The 16551-nt window shown below is 39.0% G+C and overlaps 1 protein-coding gene across 1 annotated transcript in view; it reads right to left on the bottom strand.

Moving 5' to 3' along the window:
• Positions 1 to 3638: 3638 nt before the first annotated feature.
• The window catches only part of TNIP3 (TNFAIP3 interacting protein 3), a 35259-nt gene continuing 22346 nt past the window's right edge, over positions 3639 to 16551 (bottom strand). Inside the window, exons 8-11 of the mRNA XM_023725503.1 lie at positions 15453 to 15503; positions 13738 to 13836; positions 9988 to 10048; positions 3639 to 4990 (exon numbers count right to left, since the gene is read on the bottom strand). Coding sequence (XP_023581271.1) covers positions 4959 to 4990; positions 9988 to 10048; positions 13738 to 13836; positions 15453 to 15503 — 243 coding nt within the window. The 3' untranslated portion in view covers positions 3639 to 4958. The remainder of the gene's footprint in view (positions 4991 to 9987; positions 10049 to 13737; positions 13837 to 15452; positions 15504 to 16551) is intronic.

Genomic DNA, 16551 nt, shown 5'->3' with positions numbered 1-16551 from the left:
TTGTGTCTTAGTTTCTCAGTACTGCCGTAACAGAAATACCACAAGGGGGTAGTTTTAACAAACAGAAATTTATCTTCTCACAGTTTAGGAAGCTACAAGCCTGAATTCAGGGCACTGGCTCTAGAGGAAGGATTTCTCTGTCAGCTCTGGGGAAGGTCCTTGTCTCTTCTCAGCTTCCGTTTCTTGGTTCCTTAGCGATCTACATGTGGTGCGTATCTTCCCCTCTGTTAGTACTTCCTTCTCTGGGCCTAATCTGCTCTTTTTATATCTCAAAGATTAGTTTAAGACACGCGGTGCACTGATCTGGTATCATTAACAAAACAAAGAAAGTCCTATTTCCAGATAGGATTACATCTACAGACATAGGGGTTTAGGATTTACAACACGAATTTCTGGGGGACACAATTCAATCCGTAACATCTTGAGATAACAAATGCGAAGTACCTCAGCTTAACCTAAACTCTGAGATCTCAGACAAATAGTCCCTCTACCTCCCTTCCCAGGGCAAAGAGACCCAGCCCCGAGGGTGCCCAACGTGCATGAATCACACACTGAGCAGTTCAGCCCACGCAAAGAGCTCTTAAAGCTCTCTCCCCGTGTGAACACGTCAGGAACAGGTCTTGTCTCCATTCGCTGTTGATTCTTCCCACCACAGAGACTGTTCCTGCCAGGTGCAACACGCACGGACTTAACTTTTTCTTTTATGTACACTCCAAAACTGATTCCAGGGGGAGGGACTCAAGAAAAAGGTTTTCTTCTTTTGATTCTCTTTTCCATTTTTCTTCTGCTTGGGCACAGCAAGCCTTCCTGCCTGCAGAGGCGGCTCTGAGGGGAGGCGGCCCTGCTCCTGCCAGCGCTGTGTGTGTCTGTGGCTGACTGATGTGGGCCATCATCCTGTGCACTGGGGATGAGGAGGAGGGAAGCCCACAGATGTGCAAACGGGGTTGTCCGTCGACCTAAACACACTCATGTGGGTGAAAAGCAGACTTCGGAAAAACGGCTAGTAAGACAGATTTTCTCAGCAAATAAATAATGCTCAGTAATAAGTTAAACACATTGGGTACCCCTGAGGACTGGGTTTAGTTTACCAAAACAGTATTTCATTACCCTCATAAACTTTGATCTTCCTTCTGATATTGGAATGGAGTACAGTAGAAGGAGAGCAGAGAGAAATTATTTTAACTTCTGAGTGCAGTACACAACTCAGTGAAATTCACACCCACTCCCACAAACATTAAAAGTAAGGTCCCTCAAAACGAAAGAAAAAGTGCCCTCATATTACTTAGCAATTACTGGCAAAGTTAATTGGTTCTAGATCTCAATATTATTGCTTCTTGTAGGAGACTGAAGATGGAGTTTGCTAGTATTCTTGCTAATACATTATACATGCAAGAATTTGAGACAAAATTTTAAAAATAGTATTATTATACCAATTTTTCAATTTGAATAAATCCACCAAGTCATAGGTAGAGAAATCAGAGACCTGTAGTGTTACCTGGAAGGTTCGGGAGTCAGAGACAGGTGTGTGTGTGTGTAGTGTGTGTGTGTGATGTGTGTGTATATGGTATGCGTGGAGTGTGTATGTGTCAATATATTTTCGTGGTGTATGTGGTGTGTGTGTGTATGTGGTGTGTGTGGGGGGTACGTGTATGTGTGGTGTATATATGTGATAGATGTGTGTGGTGTGTATGTGGTGTGTGTGTGAGAGAGTTTGTGTTTGGCAGAAATTTTCTTTTCTATAGAATCACAAAGGCTGTGGGTATAAGTGTTCCCCATAACACCTCTCCCTCTTGGAGCAAAAGTCTGTAGAAGGTGAAAAGGTAGATATAGGTATATACATATATAAAAGAAACTAGGCAAAGGGAATTAATTAGAAAATTATTGAAAAGTAGGGATTATAGCAAAGATTTTCTTTTCTTTCAAGCTACGTAATTGGAGTCTAAATGAATCTGAGCCAGGGAAAGAAGAATCATAGTGTAGTAAATGCCATGTAGTAGTCTAAATGACATAGACTATCTGGTTTTCTTAACTCAGGCAATGATGTACACGTTCCATACAATACGTAGGATTTTCTCTTATCCAAGTGTTCTCTCTTAATAAATATGCTCCTGTAATGCACCTTGATGAAAAATCAGATCCATAGAAGTGTACAACTTGCTAGCACAATCTAGAAAGCAGAAGTATAGCATGCAGAGAACTGGGAAACCCTGGCTCAGGCAATTTTGAATTCTGGTTCTGCCATTTACTTGTTGTGGGACCTTGGGGAAATCACAGACTCTCTCTTTGCCCCAGATTAATCATCTGTAACAAGGGAGTAATTATGCCTCCTTGTTGAGTGATTGAGCTCAGTAAATAAAGAAAAACCATCTGGAAGTCAGTCCATGTTAATAATGCTGGCAATTTAGTCCAAAGTATTCTTTTTGTTAGTAAGGAAAATGGGGTTCAAAAAAAATCAGCTAGTGAGTAGCAGAGGTTGTACTGACTCCCAGACCTAACTTGTCTCCAGGAAGGTTTTCACCTTACCTCACAGTCAACACAAAGTGAATAAATCTCTTTATTTAAATCCTTTCAAGTCAAAGATCAAATTCTACCCAGTCACCCAAAACCTAAAATATGCCTAGTTTGCATTTCCTAAGAAAGAGTGACTGTGAACTTCTCCTTTCAAAGGGATATAGCTATTCATCATATAATTCCCACAAATTGCGTGTGATAATGAAGTGCCACAGCTGAGGAGTATTACCTTTATAATTAGTCCAGTCAGAGAAGCCTCAGAACAAATGATACAGGGAGAGGGGCACAAGGAGGGACTGGCTGACTCTAAGGCCAGAGTTGTAGAAATCAATCTCTTTGGAAAGACACACTCGGAGAAAGGGCTCCTCTGCCCACGTTTGTAGCTACCCACAGGGAGTTCAAATTAAATTAGGTCCCATTTTAATTGGATTTTCTTCCATTACCTTAGAATTTGCACAATCTTGCCAATGTTTGGCTGCTTGCTAATTAGTAATAAGATGACTTCAGACTGGGTAGTTAAATCATGTTTTACTGCTGTTGAATTGACCTGTAATGAACGTATCAAGGGGTATGTTCTTGTATTTATGTTCAGTTTTTTTTTCTGGTGGGCACACTGCAATTAGCAAGCTTAACTCACCGTTGCAAATTGATATTGCAATGACTTTTTTCACTAATCCGAGGAAATAAAATTTTTTTAAAAAAAACTGAAATGTTTCAATGCAGTTGATTTGTTAACATTTTTTTTTTTTTTCTGATTCAACTTTACTGCAATGTTGCCCAAGAATGATTTGTCTCTTTGATAAATAGTAGCAAAAACAATCATGGACTGCCAGAAGAATGAACAAGTCTGTCTTGGAAGAAGTACAGCCAGAATTCTTAGAAGTGAGGATGGTGAGACTTCGTCTAAGTGTACTTGGACATGTTATGAGGAGGGATCAGTCCCTGGAGAAGGACAACATGCTTGGTAAAGTAGAAGGTTAGCAAAAAAGAGGAAGACCCTTAATGAGATGGATGGACACAGTGGCTGCAACAATGGGCTCAAGCATAACAACGATCATGAGGATGGTGCAGGACTGGGCAGTGTTTCGTTCTGTTGTACGTAGGGTCACTATGAGTCGGAACTGACTCGAGGGCACCTAGCAACAGCAACAACAAAGCTTTAGGGAATTAATGCAAGAGACAGATAATTCTTCCAGAGAAGTCAAAGACTGAGGCTGAAAATATTTAATTTTTTAGGCTCTTTCACCTTTCCAAAACATAGAGCTTTATGTGTTTCCAGAAAGTGAAACAAAATAGTTTGAGCTGCAATTGAGCAACATAACTTCCAGAAGTTGGGTTAGATAGTCTCAGCAGTATGTCTGGATTGTTTTCTTTAACTGCATATGCAGCTGATTCTCCTGGAAATTCTTCAGGTACTTCTAAAAACACAGGTATCTGTGTCTGACATAGATTTCACACCCATTATACATCTCCCCAAAAAGAGGATCTTCAGTTGGTCCTAGCAGAATCCTTATTATGTGGTTGAACACAATGCTTTTAAATCTGCTTAATCTTTAGACATCTGTCACACCACTGTAGAATTTAATTACAGTAAAACATGGATACATCAGTTTACCATTTTAATTGGTTAGAGAAGTTAGAACTATGTTTTTCATTAATCATTACACAAAGCCATATGAAGGAAAACACAGACTCCGCCAGCAATTCATGTATCTTTGAAATAGCTCAATAAATATATATGAACACCACAAGGCCATCACCATTACATCAGGATTTTATCTTTCGTAACCTATTTCACTGAAAAATGAACTTGGCTCACAATTTCTTATCCATTTATAAAAATTCTCTGTTTCAAGAACAGTTTCCAGTTCACCATTTTATTCAGATTGAATTCATTTAATTTAAAAACTATGTACACCTCTCCAATCCGATCGATAAGTTCACAGAGAACAACAATGACGAACAAACAAAACTGGCGAAAGAATCAAGCCCCTATGAAAAAAATGGGAGCGCGCTGTAAAAAATTTACAACAGTAGAAACTTTTCCCCCAGGGAATATATATGAATATACTTTAAATCGACATGCAATATCACTGCACCAAAAGTGGAGTTGCTTAAATCATGGAATCATCTTTGTAAATCCAGCAACAATATGCTGAAGACAGTTTCAAGGAGTGGCACATATTTTATCTGCGATATGTTATCTCAAGCAAACTGTGCGTTGTCCTGCTTGACTGTACAATAACGGACTCCTTGGACTTATCAGGGTCTCAGTTGTCAGAAGCCTTTTCCTTTAGCCACTCCAAAGGAAACCATTACCAGGCACAAATAATAGAGGAGATGATGTGCAGTTGTGGTAGAAACAAGCCACAGTAAAAAGTAAAAAAAAGAGGGATCTTCAGCCAAGCTTCTTCCTGTCCATTGTGCTTCTACGTTGGCATCTGCTTCTACTGATTGACTTTATTTTCAGAGGAGAAATCTATGGGGGGAAAAAAAAAAGTAGGAAAATGTTTCAGATTAAAAATTCAAACTTCATGTATCTGCTTTTGGCTCAGGGCTAACATCAATGTCTAGGCTGGCAAAACAAAAGAGATTTAATTCATGAGCTCCCCCCAAGTTTACGCTGAGAAATCAAGAGGCGGGAAACGGAGGGTTATTATGGTAAGCACTGACATATGCTGTCTATTTTTGTGAATTGTGGCCTAGTTCTAATCATGCTTGAAGAAGAATGTTCTATAGTACTTCTTGGTGGCATTTCAGTGCTCGAGCATTTGTTTATGAAAGCAAGTCATATATGGTGCTATTAGGTTCAGTAAAACTTACCCCAGTGAAAGTTAACTTGCCAAATAAACTACTCTTTAAAGTATGGTACTGTGTATACTATTGTCAAAGCCACAGGAAGGATCACTGTTCTTAAAATGTGTTAGTGTATTCTGAAGACCAGTATGAAAAATTTGTATAATAGTAGGACCAGGGTAGAATGACAATGATGAGCATGACAAAGAAGACAAAATCAAGACTCATGGCAACAGAAAAAGAATAAAAAATCATCGAAATGCCAAGAAATGGTGTTTTCCTTATTCATGTTAACAACTTAAAAATATGTTAAATGTTTTCTACCTGCATTTGATATATATATTACATAATATGTTATACATAATATGTATAAATGAGCTAAACTAACATGTTGGTAACAAAAAAGCAAACAGAAAGATAATAAGTTACTTTTCCAGGCTTAAAAAAATGTGCTGATGAGAACTATTTTGGCCATTACATTAAAAAGACATCTACTAGGTTGAGAACGTAAGTGTCAATTGAGAGATATAAGCCACTGATTTAATCAATCCGAAGTTTAGATTTAATCTATTAGCTCGGCTGCTAACCAAAAGGTCGCCAGTTCGAATCCACCAGATGCTCCTTGGAAACCCTATGGGGCAGTTCTATTCTGTCCTGTAGGGTCGCTATGAGCTGGAATCAACTCGACGGCAATGGGTTTGGTTTTATTCCTAGGTAATCTGAAATATTTAAAAACTCAACTCCTTTTTACAGTAGTCTTATGAAGTAGGTACAGAGACAAAGGTCATTATCCCATATTTTAGATAGAGAGGCTGTGGTCCATAAAATAAGCCATGGCAGAATGGAAATCTGAACAAAAGTCAAAACAGGTTTTCAGTTCCTTGAAGGGAAGGCAGCGCTCTCCCCAAACAGTGATGTGCTGGCTGGGCTGTCTTCAAGTGCAGGCTAAAGGTCCACACTCAAGGCCCATGGAAGTGGGAAGATGGGAAGAGAAAAGGGGGAAAGGGGTTACAGACAAGGGCCAGGGCTCACTTCTCCCTGTGCCACCACCTTCTGGTTCAGAACTGGGAAGAATCTGAGAATTCCAAATTTGATTCTGGACTTCCACGCCATTTATCAAGGTCAAAAACCAATTGCCATCAAGTCAATTCCAACTCACAGAGACCCCATGTGTATCAGAGTATAACTGTGCTCCATAACATTTTGAATGGCTGATTTTTGGAAGCAGATGCCAGGCCTTTCTTTCTAGGTGCTTCTGGGTAGATTCAAAGTTAGTAGCCTAGAACTTAACAGTTTACGCCACACAGGAACTTCATTTATTAAGGTAGGAGGAGAAAATGTACTTAATCAGTTCATAAGTTTGATTAATAACTTACAAATATTTGGATATATAGGCTGCAGGTCTCCATTTGTATTCTTGCCCCACACCTGGGGCATGGTAGAGAGGGCCTAGTGGTATCATTCAATTTTAATCACACATTGTCCACCATACCTTTTAAAATATGTAATGACAGTGAATAAGGAAGACTGAAGAAAAATTGATGCCTTTGAAATATGGTGAAGAATATTGAACATACCACGCACTGCCTGAAGAACGAACAAATCTGTCTTGGAAGAAATACAGCCAGAAAGTTCATTAGAAGCAAGGATGGGGAGACTTCTTCTCACATACTTTGGATGTGTTATCAGAAGGGACCAGTCCCTGAAGAAGGACATTATACTTGGTAAAGTAGAGGGTCAGCGAAAAAGAGGAAGACCCTCAACGAGATGGACTGACACAGTGGCTACAACAATGGGCTCAAACATAGCAATGATTCTGAGGATGGCACAGGACCGGACAATGTATTTTGTTCTGTTGTTCATAGGGTCACTATGAGTCGAAATCGCCTCGAGGATACCTAACAATAACATAGGATGGAGCAGAATTGCCCTATAGGATATACAAGGCTGTAAATCTTCATAGAAGCCGACTACCACATCTTTCTCCCATGGAGCGGATGGTGAGTTCGAACTGCTGACCTTTCAGTTAATAGCCAAGTGCTTAACCACTTCACCACCAGGGCTCCCTCCTAGCCCCCAAGACCCTGTGAATTTGACTTTGTTTAGAAATAAGGTCTTTGAAGATGGTATCAGTGAGGTTAACAGGAGGTCAGATTGGAGTTGGGTGGGTCCTAATCCAATATGACTGGTGTTCTTACGAAGAGGAGAAAAGACAAGGGGACAGAGACAGAGAGAAGGAGATGGCATGTGAAGAAGAGGCAGAGACGGAATGATACTGCAGCTGCAAGCCAAGAAACGCCGGGGGCTACCAGAAGCTGGGAGAGACAAGAAAGGCTCTTCCCCTCGCGGCTTCAGAGACAGCATGGTTCTTTGAACACCCTAATTTCAGACCCCTAGCCCCAGAACTGTCAGACAATACATTTCTGTTATTCCATGTCACCCAGTTTGTTTAGTCCTTGCTTATAGCAGCCCTGGGAAACTAATACACCCTGTCGAGTTCCACCAGATCTGCCTGGATTTGCTCAGAACATCTTTATTACACACTCACGCTTACATAGCTCTGTCTTTTACTGGTTATAGCCTACATGTCAAATGAATAGCACAGATAATATACGCTGTGAGTTTATAGGAAGAAGAGATTATAGAGGGTTAAGACATTAGTCATGCAATCATCCAAGTTAAAGACCCACTCTTCGTTTTTATATCTTATAATTTTAGAATATTTTAATATAGTGAGAGGGATAGATTATCAGAGACATTGTAGTATGTGACCCAAACCACAGGTTTCGATTAAATTACACCTGTACTAAATCGTACTGACTGTGTGATTTAGGCATATTACTTAAATTCTCCAAGCTTCAGTTTTCTCATCTGTAAAATGCTGTAATAATAAAACCTACTATATAGCACTGTTACAAAGATTAAAATAAATAATACATTTAAAATATTTATGTTTTAACATAATAGAAGCATATATTGTACTGTAATTTTACCTTTGTGGATACTGTCACACAGTACGTTAATATATTAGAAAGCTCGTTATTTCTTCCCAAATAGACAAAAATAAGCAGTTTTCATACACTGACTACAAAATTTCATTTGGGCACATTTTATTTAGTTTCTGAAGGTCATCACAACTCATTTCTATTTTATATAATTATTAGCTTCTGTAACATTGGTTCAAGTACAATCCAATAGTGATAAATAAATGGTCTTTTGAATATTACTGAATTCTCTACTGAGTAATTGTATTTTCTAGTGATTAAACTCCAACTCAGGAGGGAAATGTCTTTAATATTCATTCTAGACCAATATAAAATGGAAAATTATAATTGGATGGTAACTCAGCAATTATACAACATGGATTTAAAAAACACAGCCATTATGTAACAATCATTATGGTTACTAGCATGCCTTTTTGACAAAACCTTTCCATTATAGATGGAACACAAGAACTTCATTAAAACCAATGGTTATATTTGTAATAGCAAGAAAAGAAAAGAGAACATCTATAGGTTTCTGATAAATACCTGGATGTTTTATTATAGATTTCTCACTTTTTACATTTCTTCCTTATGATGCTACTGTAAGCTATGGCTTTTGCCCCTCCTAGGCTGCTGTGTACCGCTGTCCAGGTTGGGCACTGTACAACCCCAGAAAGCTCCATTCACATAGACTACTATTAAGAGCCACTGGGACTTCATAACCTGCAGAACTACTTGTGGCAGCTCTGGCTGCCAACTTCTACTCCATCGTGGAGCCCTTGTACTAAACACTAGAATTCTATGATCTCAACTCTGAGCTAAATGAGATGCAATTTCAAGCATAGTTTGAAATCAGAATATCACTCATCTTCAGCATTTCCAGGTGGATTCATATCTTTAGAAGTGAACTAGTTAGATTAACAGATGTGTGTCATAAGAGATTTTAAACAGGTAGCAGACATTGCTGACTTTTGAATATATGTGATGAGCATAGAGTGGGATTATGATTATAGCCCGGTTTATAGATCCCACTCCTGGGTGGTCTCCCAAGGCCACAGAAACAAGCGGTAGAAAATATAGCAGATTCTGAAAAGAAGGAGGGGAATGGTACACCAGAGAAAAATAAGATAGAAGAGTACTCATAATTATGAGTGCTTTCTAGGTGACTTTTAGTTTTTCCCGTCATACTTCAAGGTGGGTGTTGTGGGCAAGCTGGCCTACGCTAAGAGCATTGCCTTGAAGTCTGACATCTATTCATTAGGGAGCACAGTGCTGAGCCTCTGGTTTCCTCTGTCTGTCTGCCAGTGGCACTTAAAACATCTGTCTAGCAAACTCAGCCTGGAAGAGTGGATGTTCATCTGTCCTTTGTAGTGGAATCACAGAGCTTTGTTGTCGTTATTACAAAACAGCTCTGCTACAAGTTTTCATTTCCAACCCCAGATGGAATACTGACTCTGAGACTGGAATAGGAACGGAGGCCAGAATTGAGATTCATGCATTTCTGTATTCGAACCTTTTCTTTTTCCTGAGGAGTTCAATTTAACCCCAGGTGCATCAAATTAGAGTTGTGTATGCACCGAGACTTTATAGTAAGCCCTCCCCAAGTATGAACGAATGTGCACTGAGTAAACATCCCCCAAAAAGATTCCATTAAAATGTAAACATGAAAGAATGCTCAATACAGCTGTGGTCTTACCATTTGCCTTGTGCTGCACATCTGGCGGAAACTGGTCAGGAGCATACCACTGATAGTCCGGCTGTGTGGAACAATAAAACATTATTATGGCAATATAGACTTCAAACAAAACATAGTGGCACATTAAAAATATAATTGTATGATGTGGTTTTTATTATGCAGGCAACACAAAAGTAATTTCTATCCAAACCTGTTGCCAGTCTCATGCATCCCTCTTACCCCTCCTTGTCACTATCACCATCTCCCCCTACACCCTCCTAAATCCGCCTGGTGTTTGGCCGGAATTTCTACTACTTTGGCATTATGGCATGTTTTTTTTTTCTTTTTTTTTTTAAACAGATATTTTTAGAGATCTGCAGAAGTATAAACACTTTTGTACAACTTAAACTATAGCCATAAATAAAACGAAGCAATTTACCATCAACAAATACTCTTTAAAACACTTACACTGGAGACAATGGGAAGACCAGTAATAAAAAAACAAAAAACAAACAAACCAAGTTTAAGAGGTTTCCAGAAGAAATCTAAGCCATTATATAGGGACGTGGTGTATAGAGGTTCAGGATGGTGAAGCAAAGCAAACCTTTTCCTTTTTACTGTTTCTCTGCAGAAACTATTCTCTAATTCACTCAGATAGTTTAGACTAGACAGCCAGTGATTTGCTGGAGCAAGGAGAGGGGAGAACTTCAAGATTTTTCTCTTCAGATTTTCTCCGACGTTTACACCAGCTAGATATTGAACAGCTAGATATTGAACGTCAAGGAACATGCTAAACAAATTGCACCGAATAAATAATAAGCTCAAGACCTGAATTATCAAGATACAGTTCCAAGGCCAGTCTCTTTGTGTTTAACCACTTGGAACAATGGAACAATCTCAGCTTTACTTGCCTACAAAATTGGTCCGTCTTCCTGCTCCAAAGCCTCACCCCAGCCTCGTACTTCCTCACAAGACACCGAGAATACAGGCCTTCTGTTCCCTTATTCAATTACTTCCCAAAAATAACTCAGGAGAATTTCTCTCACAGTGAGCCAATGGGGAACATTCAGAGGGCTGCCAAAACACTCACAGTGGCCAAAAAGTTCAATTACCCGGCAGGCCACAGAGAAACAGTAGAGTCTGACCCCACTTTACCCCCGTTCAAACACCTAGACTCTTGGCTCGTTTTGGTCTACGAAAAAACTGAAAGAGGAAATGAGATCACTTCTGTTTTTTATCTTCTCATGTATTTTTAGATGTCTCAAATAACACAGAAGATCAGTGATGTGAGCCTCAGTTTTATATTGCAGGAGAATTGCCCAAAGAAGGTAAATATACTGTAATTTTAAAAACACTATTGCATGTGATTTAATTCAGACTTTGATAGTCTTTTAAAATTAAGGGTTTTTATAAATCCCACTGTTATAGAAAGATTTTGTTTAATCGAATACTATTAAAAAAAACAAAAAGGTCAATTTATATGGCTTGGAATGCTTTTTCAAATATGGACCTTTATTTGCTGATAATTTTTACTTGGACCGCATTATTTCTCTAATGGATAGGGAAAGTTTGATAAGCTTTTATAGTGGCTGAATTCCTTTCTTCCTTCCACGAATGAAGGTTTAAAGAAAACAATCATTTTTACTCCTAGATAAATGCGAATGACTCTTTAGTTTTATAGTTAACCTTTCACAAGAATATTTCTCCAATTCCCCAAACTGCAGGAGGTAATTCCTAAGTAAATGTCTATCTCTTTATGTTTCTCTCAATCTCACTTCACCTCTAAGTTCTTGAAAAGATGTTTAAAGAATTATAGCTGTGTTCAGAGATTCCCAGATATGTTTCTGGTGAAGATTAAAAAGCAAGCAGAGAGGTAAAGGAAAAAAGGAACATACTTGTGCGCCAATGTTCATTGCAGCGTTATTGGCAACAGCCAAAAGGTGGAAACAACCCAAGCGTCCATCAACAAATGAATGGATAAACAAAATATGGCACATCTATACAATGGAACGGAAACCCTGGTGGCGTAGTGGTTAAAAGTTCAGCCGTTAACCAAAAGGTCGGCAGTTCAAATCCACCAGGTGCTCCCTGGAAACCCTATGGGGCAGTTCTACTCTGTCCTACAGGGTCACTATGAATTGGAGTCAACTTGACGGCCACGGATGCAATGGAGTATTATTCAGCCATAAAGAGAAATGAAGTTCTGATACATGGATACGCCTTGATAATATTATGCTGAATGAAAGAAGTCAGACACATAAGGACAAGTATTGTATGATCTTACATGAAATAACTAGAATGGGCAAATACTTAGAGACTAAAGTTGATAACTGTTTACTGGGGTGGAAAGGAGGGAGTAAGAGTTATTGCTTAAGGAGTACTGAGTCTTTGAGGTGATGAAGAAATTTGGGCGCGTACAGTGGTGATTGTTGCACAACATGGTGACTATAATTAATGTTACTGAATTTTACACGTAAAATGGTTAAAATGGCAAATTTATTATTATAAATATGTTCCACAACCAAAGAAAAAAGAAGTAAATGGGGGGGGGAAGAACAGACAGAAGGAGCAACTAGACAATCACAGAAAAAGAACAAAGTTCTCAGCAGTATTCTGTGTCCCACCGGGGTCAAATAAGAGATGCTCATTAAACTCTCAGATCCTCCCACCACCCAGGGAGTCATTATCTCCTCCCTTGGGAAAAGGGCTTTGAGTCACACTCAGATACAAATGTATGAGAGGTTTCAGACCACCAACAGAACCATGTTCTCCATGAATACTCTGCTAGGGAAATCTCAGCTATAATCTCATCTCAGAGATTCTTTGCAAATTAGAAACATGGTTAATAAAAGCTAAGTGTTGTGGGGAATTGTCTGAGCAAATCCAAAATGAGAAAAATGCATTGTTTTCTCCATAGGTCTTTGTAGGTAAGATAGAGAGTAAAGAATCCAGACCACAGGAGAAGGGTGGGTGGGACATTACTATTGAGGAGGAAAGGAAAGGTGCTTTTGGGCTGACTCATTCAGGTTGACTGCCCATAACAATTCCACTCACACATAATTTCATTTTGCGTGGGTAGACACAGCCATAGAGAAAAACTTAAGTGGGTCACTTTTTCTTGGATCCTTAAAAAAAATCCCTTCAATTGGAAATTGTCAAAAACTATTTTATACAGATGTAGCAATATCCATAATAGTTCAATATAAATTTACAACTTTATAAAGGCAGCATTATAGTATCTCTCAGACTGTTTTGCTATATCCACTTTCCTTTCTTTATACATACAAATGTCTTTTTGGTAAGTCAGGTGTGTCATTAATAATGACACATATTTAAAAAAACCAAACTCACTGCTGTCGAGTCAATTCCGACTCATAGCCACCCTAAAGGACAGAGTAGAACTGCCCCATAGGGTTTCCAAGGAACACCTGATGAATTCGAACTGCTGACCCTTTGGTTAGCAGCTGTAGCTCTTAACCACTATGCCACCAGGGTTTCCTATGACACATAAACAATGTTATATTTCATTTGATGAATTATAGCTCAATTTGATATCTTTCAATTATTTACTCATATCTGTGCATCCAGTGGACACAGTGTGCCAAAGATAATTATAGTGTATACTGACCCCTGTAACTCTACAAATTAGAGGTTGAAATAAAATAGAGGCTCTTTCTGTAGACAACACTATGTGTCAGAATTCTAGAGCAGACATTTTTACCAAAAGAGAGTATTAAGCATGTTTGTGTTTAAATGTAAACTCTTACATACCAGGTGCGTCCGTAGATCCTGCACAGCCCCAGAGCCGGCTGGTACCCATGGATCCCGGGGGTGGAAAACCAAGCCACAGTTACAGATTGGGAAATTCATCTGAGGAGAATCATGTTGTCAGTTCACTGGAAGTAGGTGAAATTAGGGACTCACACTGACACTTGCTTTATATAACAACAAGGTTTTGTTTAACTCTCAAGGTTTAGCCTAAACATGGAATAATTCTAATTCAAACTAGTAAGCATGTTGTGATGGTTCATTTTATGTGTCAGCTTGGCTAGGCTATGGTTCCCAGTGGTGTGGCCAAATATTAGACTAGTTGCTGTTCCATAATGTAATCTAATGCAATGTAATGTACTCGTCTTCTATTATGTAATATAATGTAATGTAATCAATCAGTAGGAGCCCTGGTGGAGCAAATGGTTAAGTGCTCAGCTACTAACTGAAAGGTTAGTGGTTCGAAGCCACCCAGTGGTCCCCCAGGAGAAAGACCTAGTGATCTGTTTCTGTAAAGATTACAGCCAGGAAAACCCTATGGGCTGTCACATGGGGTCACTATGAGAGTCTAAATTGACTCGATGACACCACCACCACCAACAATCTATCAGTTGAAAGGGGAGCTTCCTTAAGGCGTGATCTGCCTCCACTCTATAAATAGATATTTTGGCAGAACTTACTCGTTCTCGCTACTCTGCACTCTTCTCATCACCTGACCTATGGATCTTGGGACACAAGCCTGCAGAAGTCTCCAGCCTGCTTCCTGACCTATGGATTTTGGACTTGCCAGCCCCTACAGCCGGATGACCCAATACCCTGAAGTAAATCTCTCTCTCTCCTTCTCTCCTCTCTCTCCCCCTCTCTCCTGTCTCTCTCTCTCCCTCTCTCTCTCTCTATATCACTGGTCCTGTTTCTCCACAGAACCCCAACTAAGACACATGTCACTATAAACTCTGTATGGATTCAGATGAGGCTCACTGGCCAAATTTTATAAAAGGTGAAACTATAACCTTTGTAGACAACATTATGTATTTTTCCATTTTGAAGAAATTAGCAACAGTTGAAAGGTATATGAAGCTAACTTTATTTTCTTAGCTATCTTCACAGAGGGTTTTCATTTATGAAGAACCATCCAGTAAGCCATAAAATAAGTTTTCTTAAATTGGCAGCCTGAGATTCCTATGGCATAACTAAATCATTTCTAGGGAGGAAATTAGGAATGAAGAGAAATAATATTCTTTTAGACTACTAGAGAACCAATGGGATAAAATGCCTCAATACCCAAGAAGATATTTTATTTTCTTGAAAGAGGCAAAAGTGCTGAATGTACTTTTCCACTGTAAATTGTGTAGGCTACTACAAGAAATACCAGGGACATGTATTTCCCAGGTGTTTGTGCGTCTATGAAGAAATTTCCATTTGAGTGAACACATACCGAGGCTTGTGCTACTGGTAACATGTTCTGCAAGACATGCGTTTATCATGACTGTTCTGGTTGAGAGAACTTGATGGTTCCTATGTACTATCTATCTACTGATGTTTTAGTTGATAATGAAAAGCATGAGTTTTTCTAGGCCCTCTGTAGCCGGGTTTGTATATGCCTTTAATTTAAACTATGAGGAACTGCTGTACATGGGAATGATGTGTGGGTAGAAGCTAAAGGTTACATTTCAACCATAATAAGAGGGCTTGGTGAACGTAGGTAAGTATCCACCTACCTGTTTTAATTGCTTTTCTAGTTTTTCTTTCTCCATTTGACAAGCTTTTATCTGTGAACAAAATAAAGGCATTTGTTTATCAAAAAAGATTTCAAATGGTTTGTATCAAAGCTACTCTTGCCCCAGTTGTCCGTGACCTACTTAGAAGCCCAAGGGGTGAAGCACTGATAGCAGTAATGCCAAAAAAGCGGCCACATTTTGTTTTTTCCAGATATGTAGTGAATCTATCTTGAAATGCCCAAATTAAGTTTGGAAAACTGAATAGTTCTAAATTGTCACTTCAATTTGTTGAGGCGGTTATAATTCTCAGCTTTATGTTGATATATTTATATTTTTAATAGCTTCCACTGCTTACTGAATGAATTTGGAATTGGTCAGCCTGGCATTCAAAGACTTCCACGATAAATTTTACAAGTTGTATGTCACTTACTACAGGCCAGATACTAATCTAAGTGATTTGCATATGATAACTCACTGAGTTCTCCCAACACTCCCGTATGATACTTCATGTTATTATGTCCGTTTTATAGATGAGGAAACTGAGACATGGAGATGCTGAGAAACTTGTTCAAGGTTACACTGCTATGTTTTACAGCTTCTCACTGTTTAAGGCCCAACCTCACCTCCTCACCTTCCCTGGTTTCCCTCACACCTGATATACCTAGAAAAAGTGGGTTCTTCTTTGACTCTCTAGTTATGGTAACATCATCCCTACCTCCCATGTTCCTCATCCCTACAAGGCATGGTCAAATGTTCCCTCCGATATAATGCTGTTCCAGGTCCTACCCATCAGGATTGTCTCCTTCTTCATTCCTCCCTTTTAGCGTTATACATTTACTATGTGACTTCTTACAATTTGATCTGTTCTGTGTATATGTCTCCCTCACTGCACTGTGAGCCCTAGAATAGCAAAGACCAGGTTGTATTCCCTCACAGCACTTAGCAGAGTTCCTTGCAAAAAGAAAGCATTAAGATTAGATTACAGTGAACTGAAAGGAGCATGCTAATTATATAGCTAAATGAAACAGTTAAATGTGTTCCCTTTCAATAAACTAAAGTCATTCGTTAAACATTTGTTATAGTATCTGTGAACCATGAT

Source organism: Trichechus manatus, unplaced genomic scaffold (assembly GCF_000243295.1).
Source record: "Trichechus manatus latirostris isolate Lorelei unplaced genomic scaffold, TriManLat1.0 scaffold00322, whole genome shotgun sequence".
NCBI classification, from domain to species: domain Eukaryota; kingdom Metazoa; phylum Chordata; class Mammalia; order Sirenia; family Trichechidae; genus Trichechus; species Trichechus manatus.
This window is presented reverse-complemented; position numbering and strand designations above follow the sequence as displayed.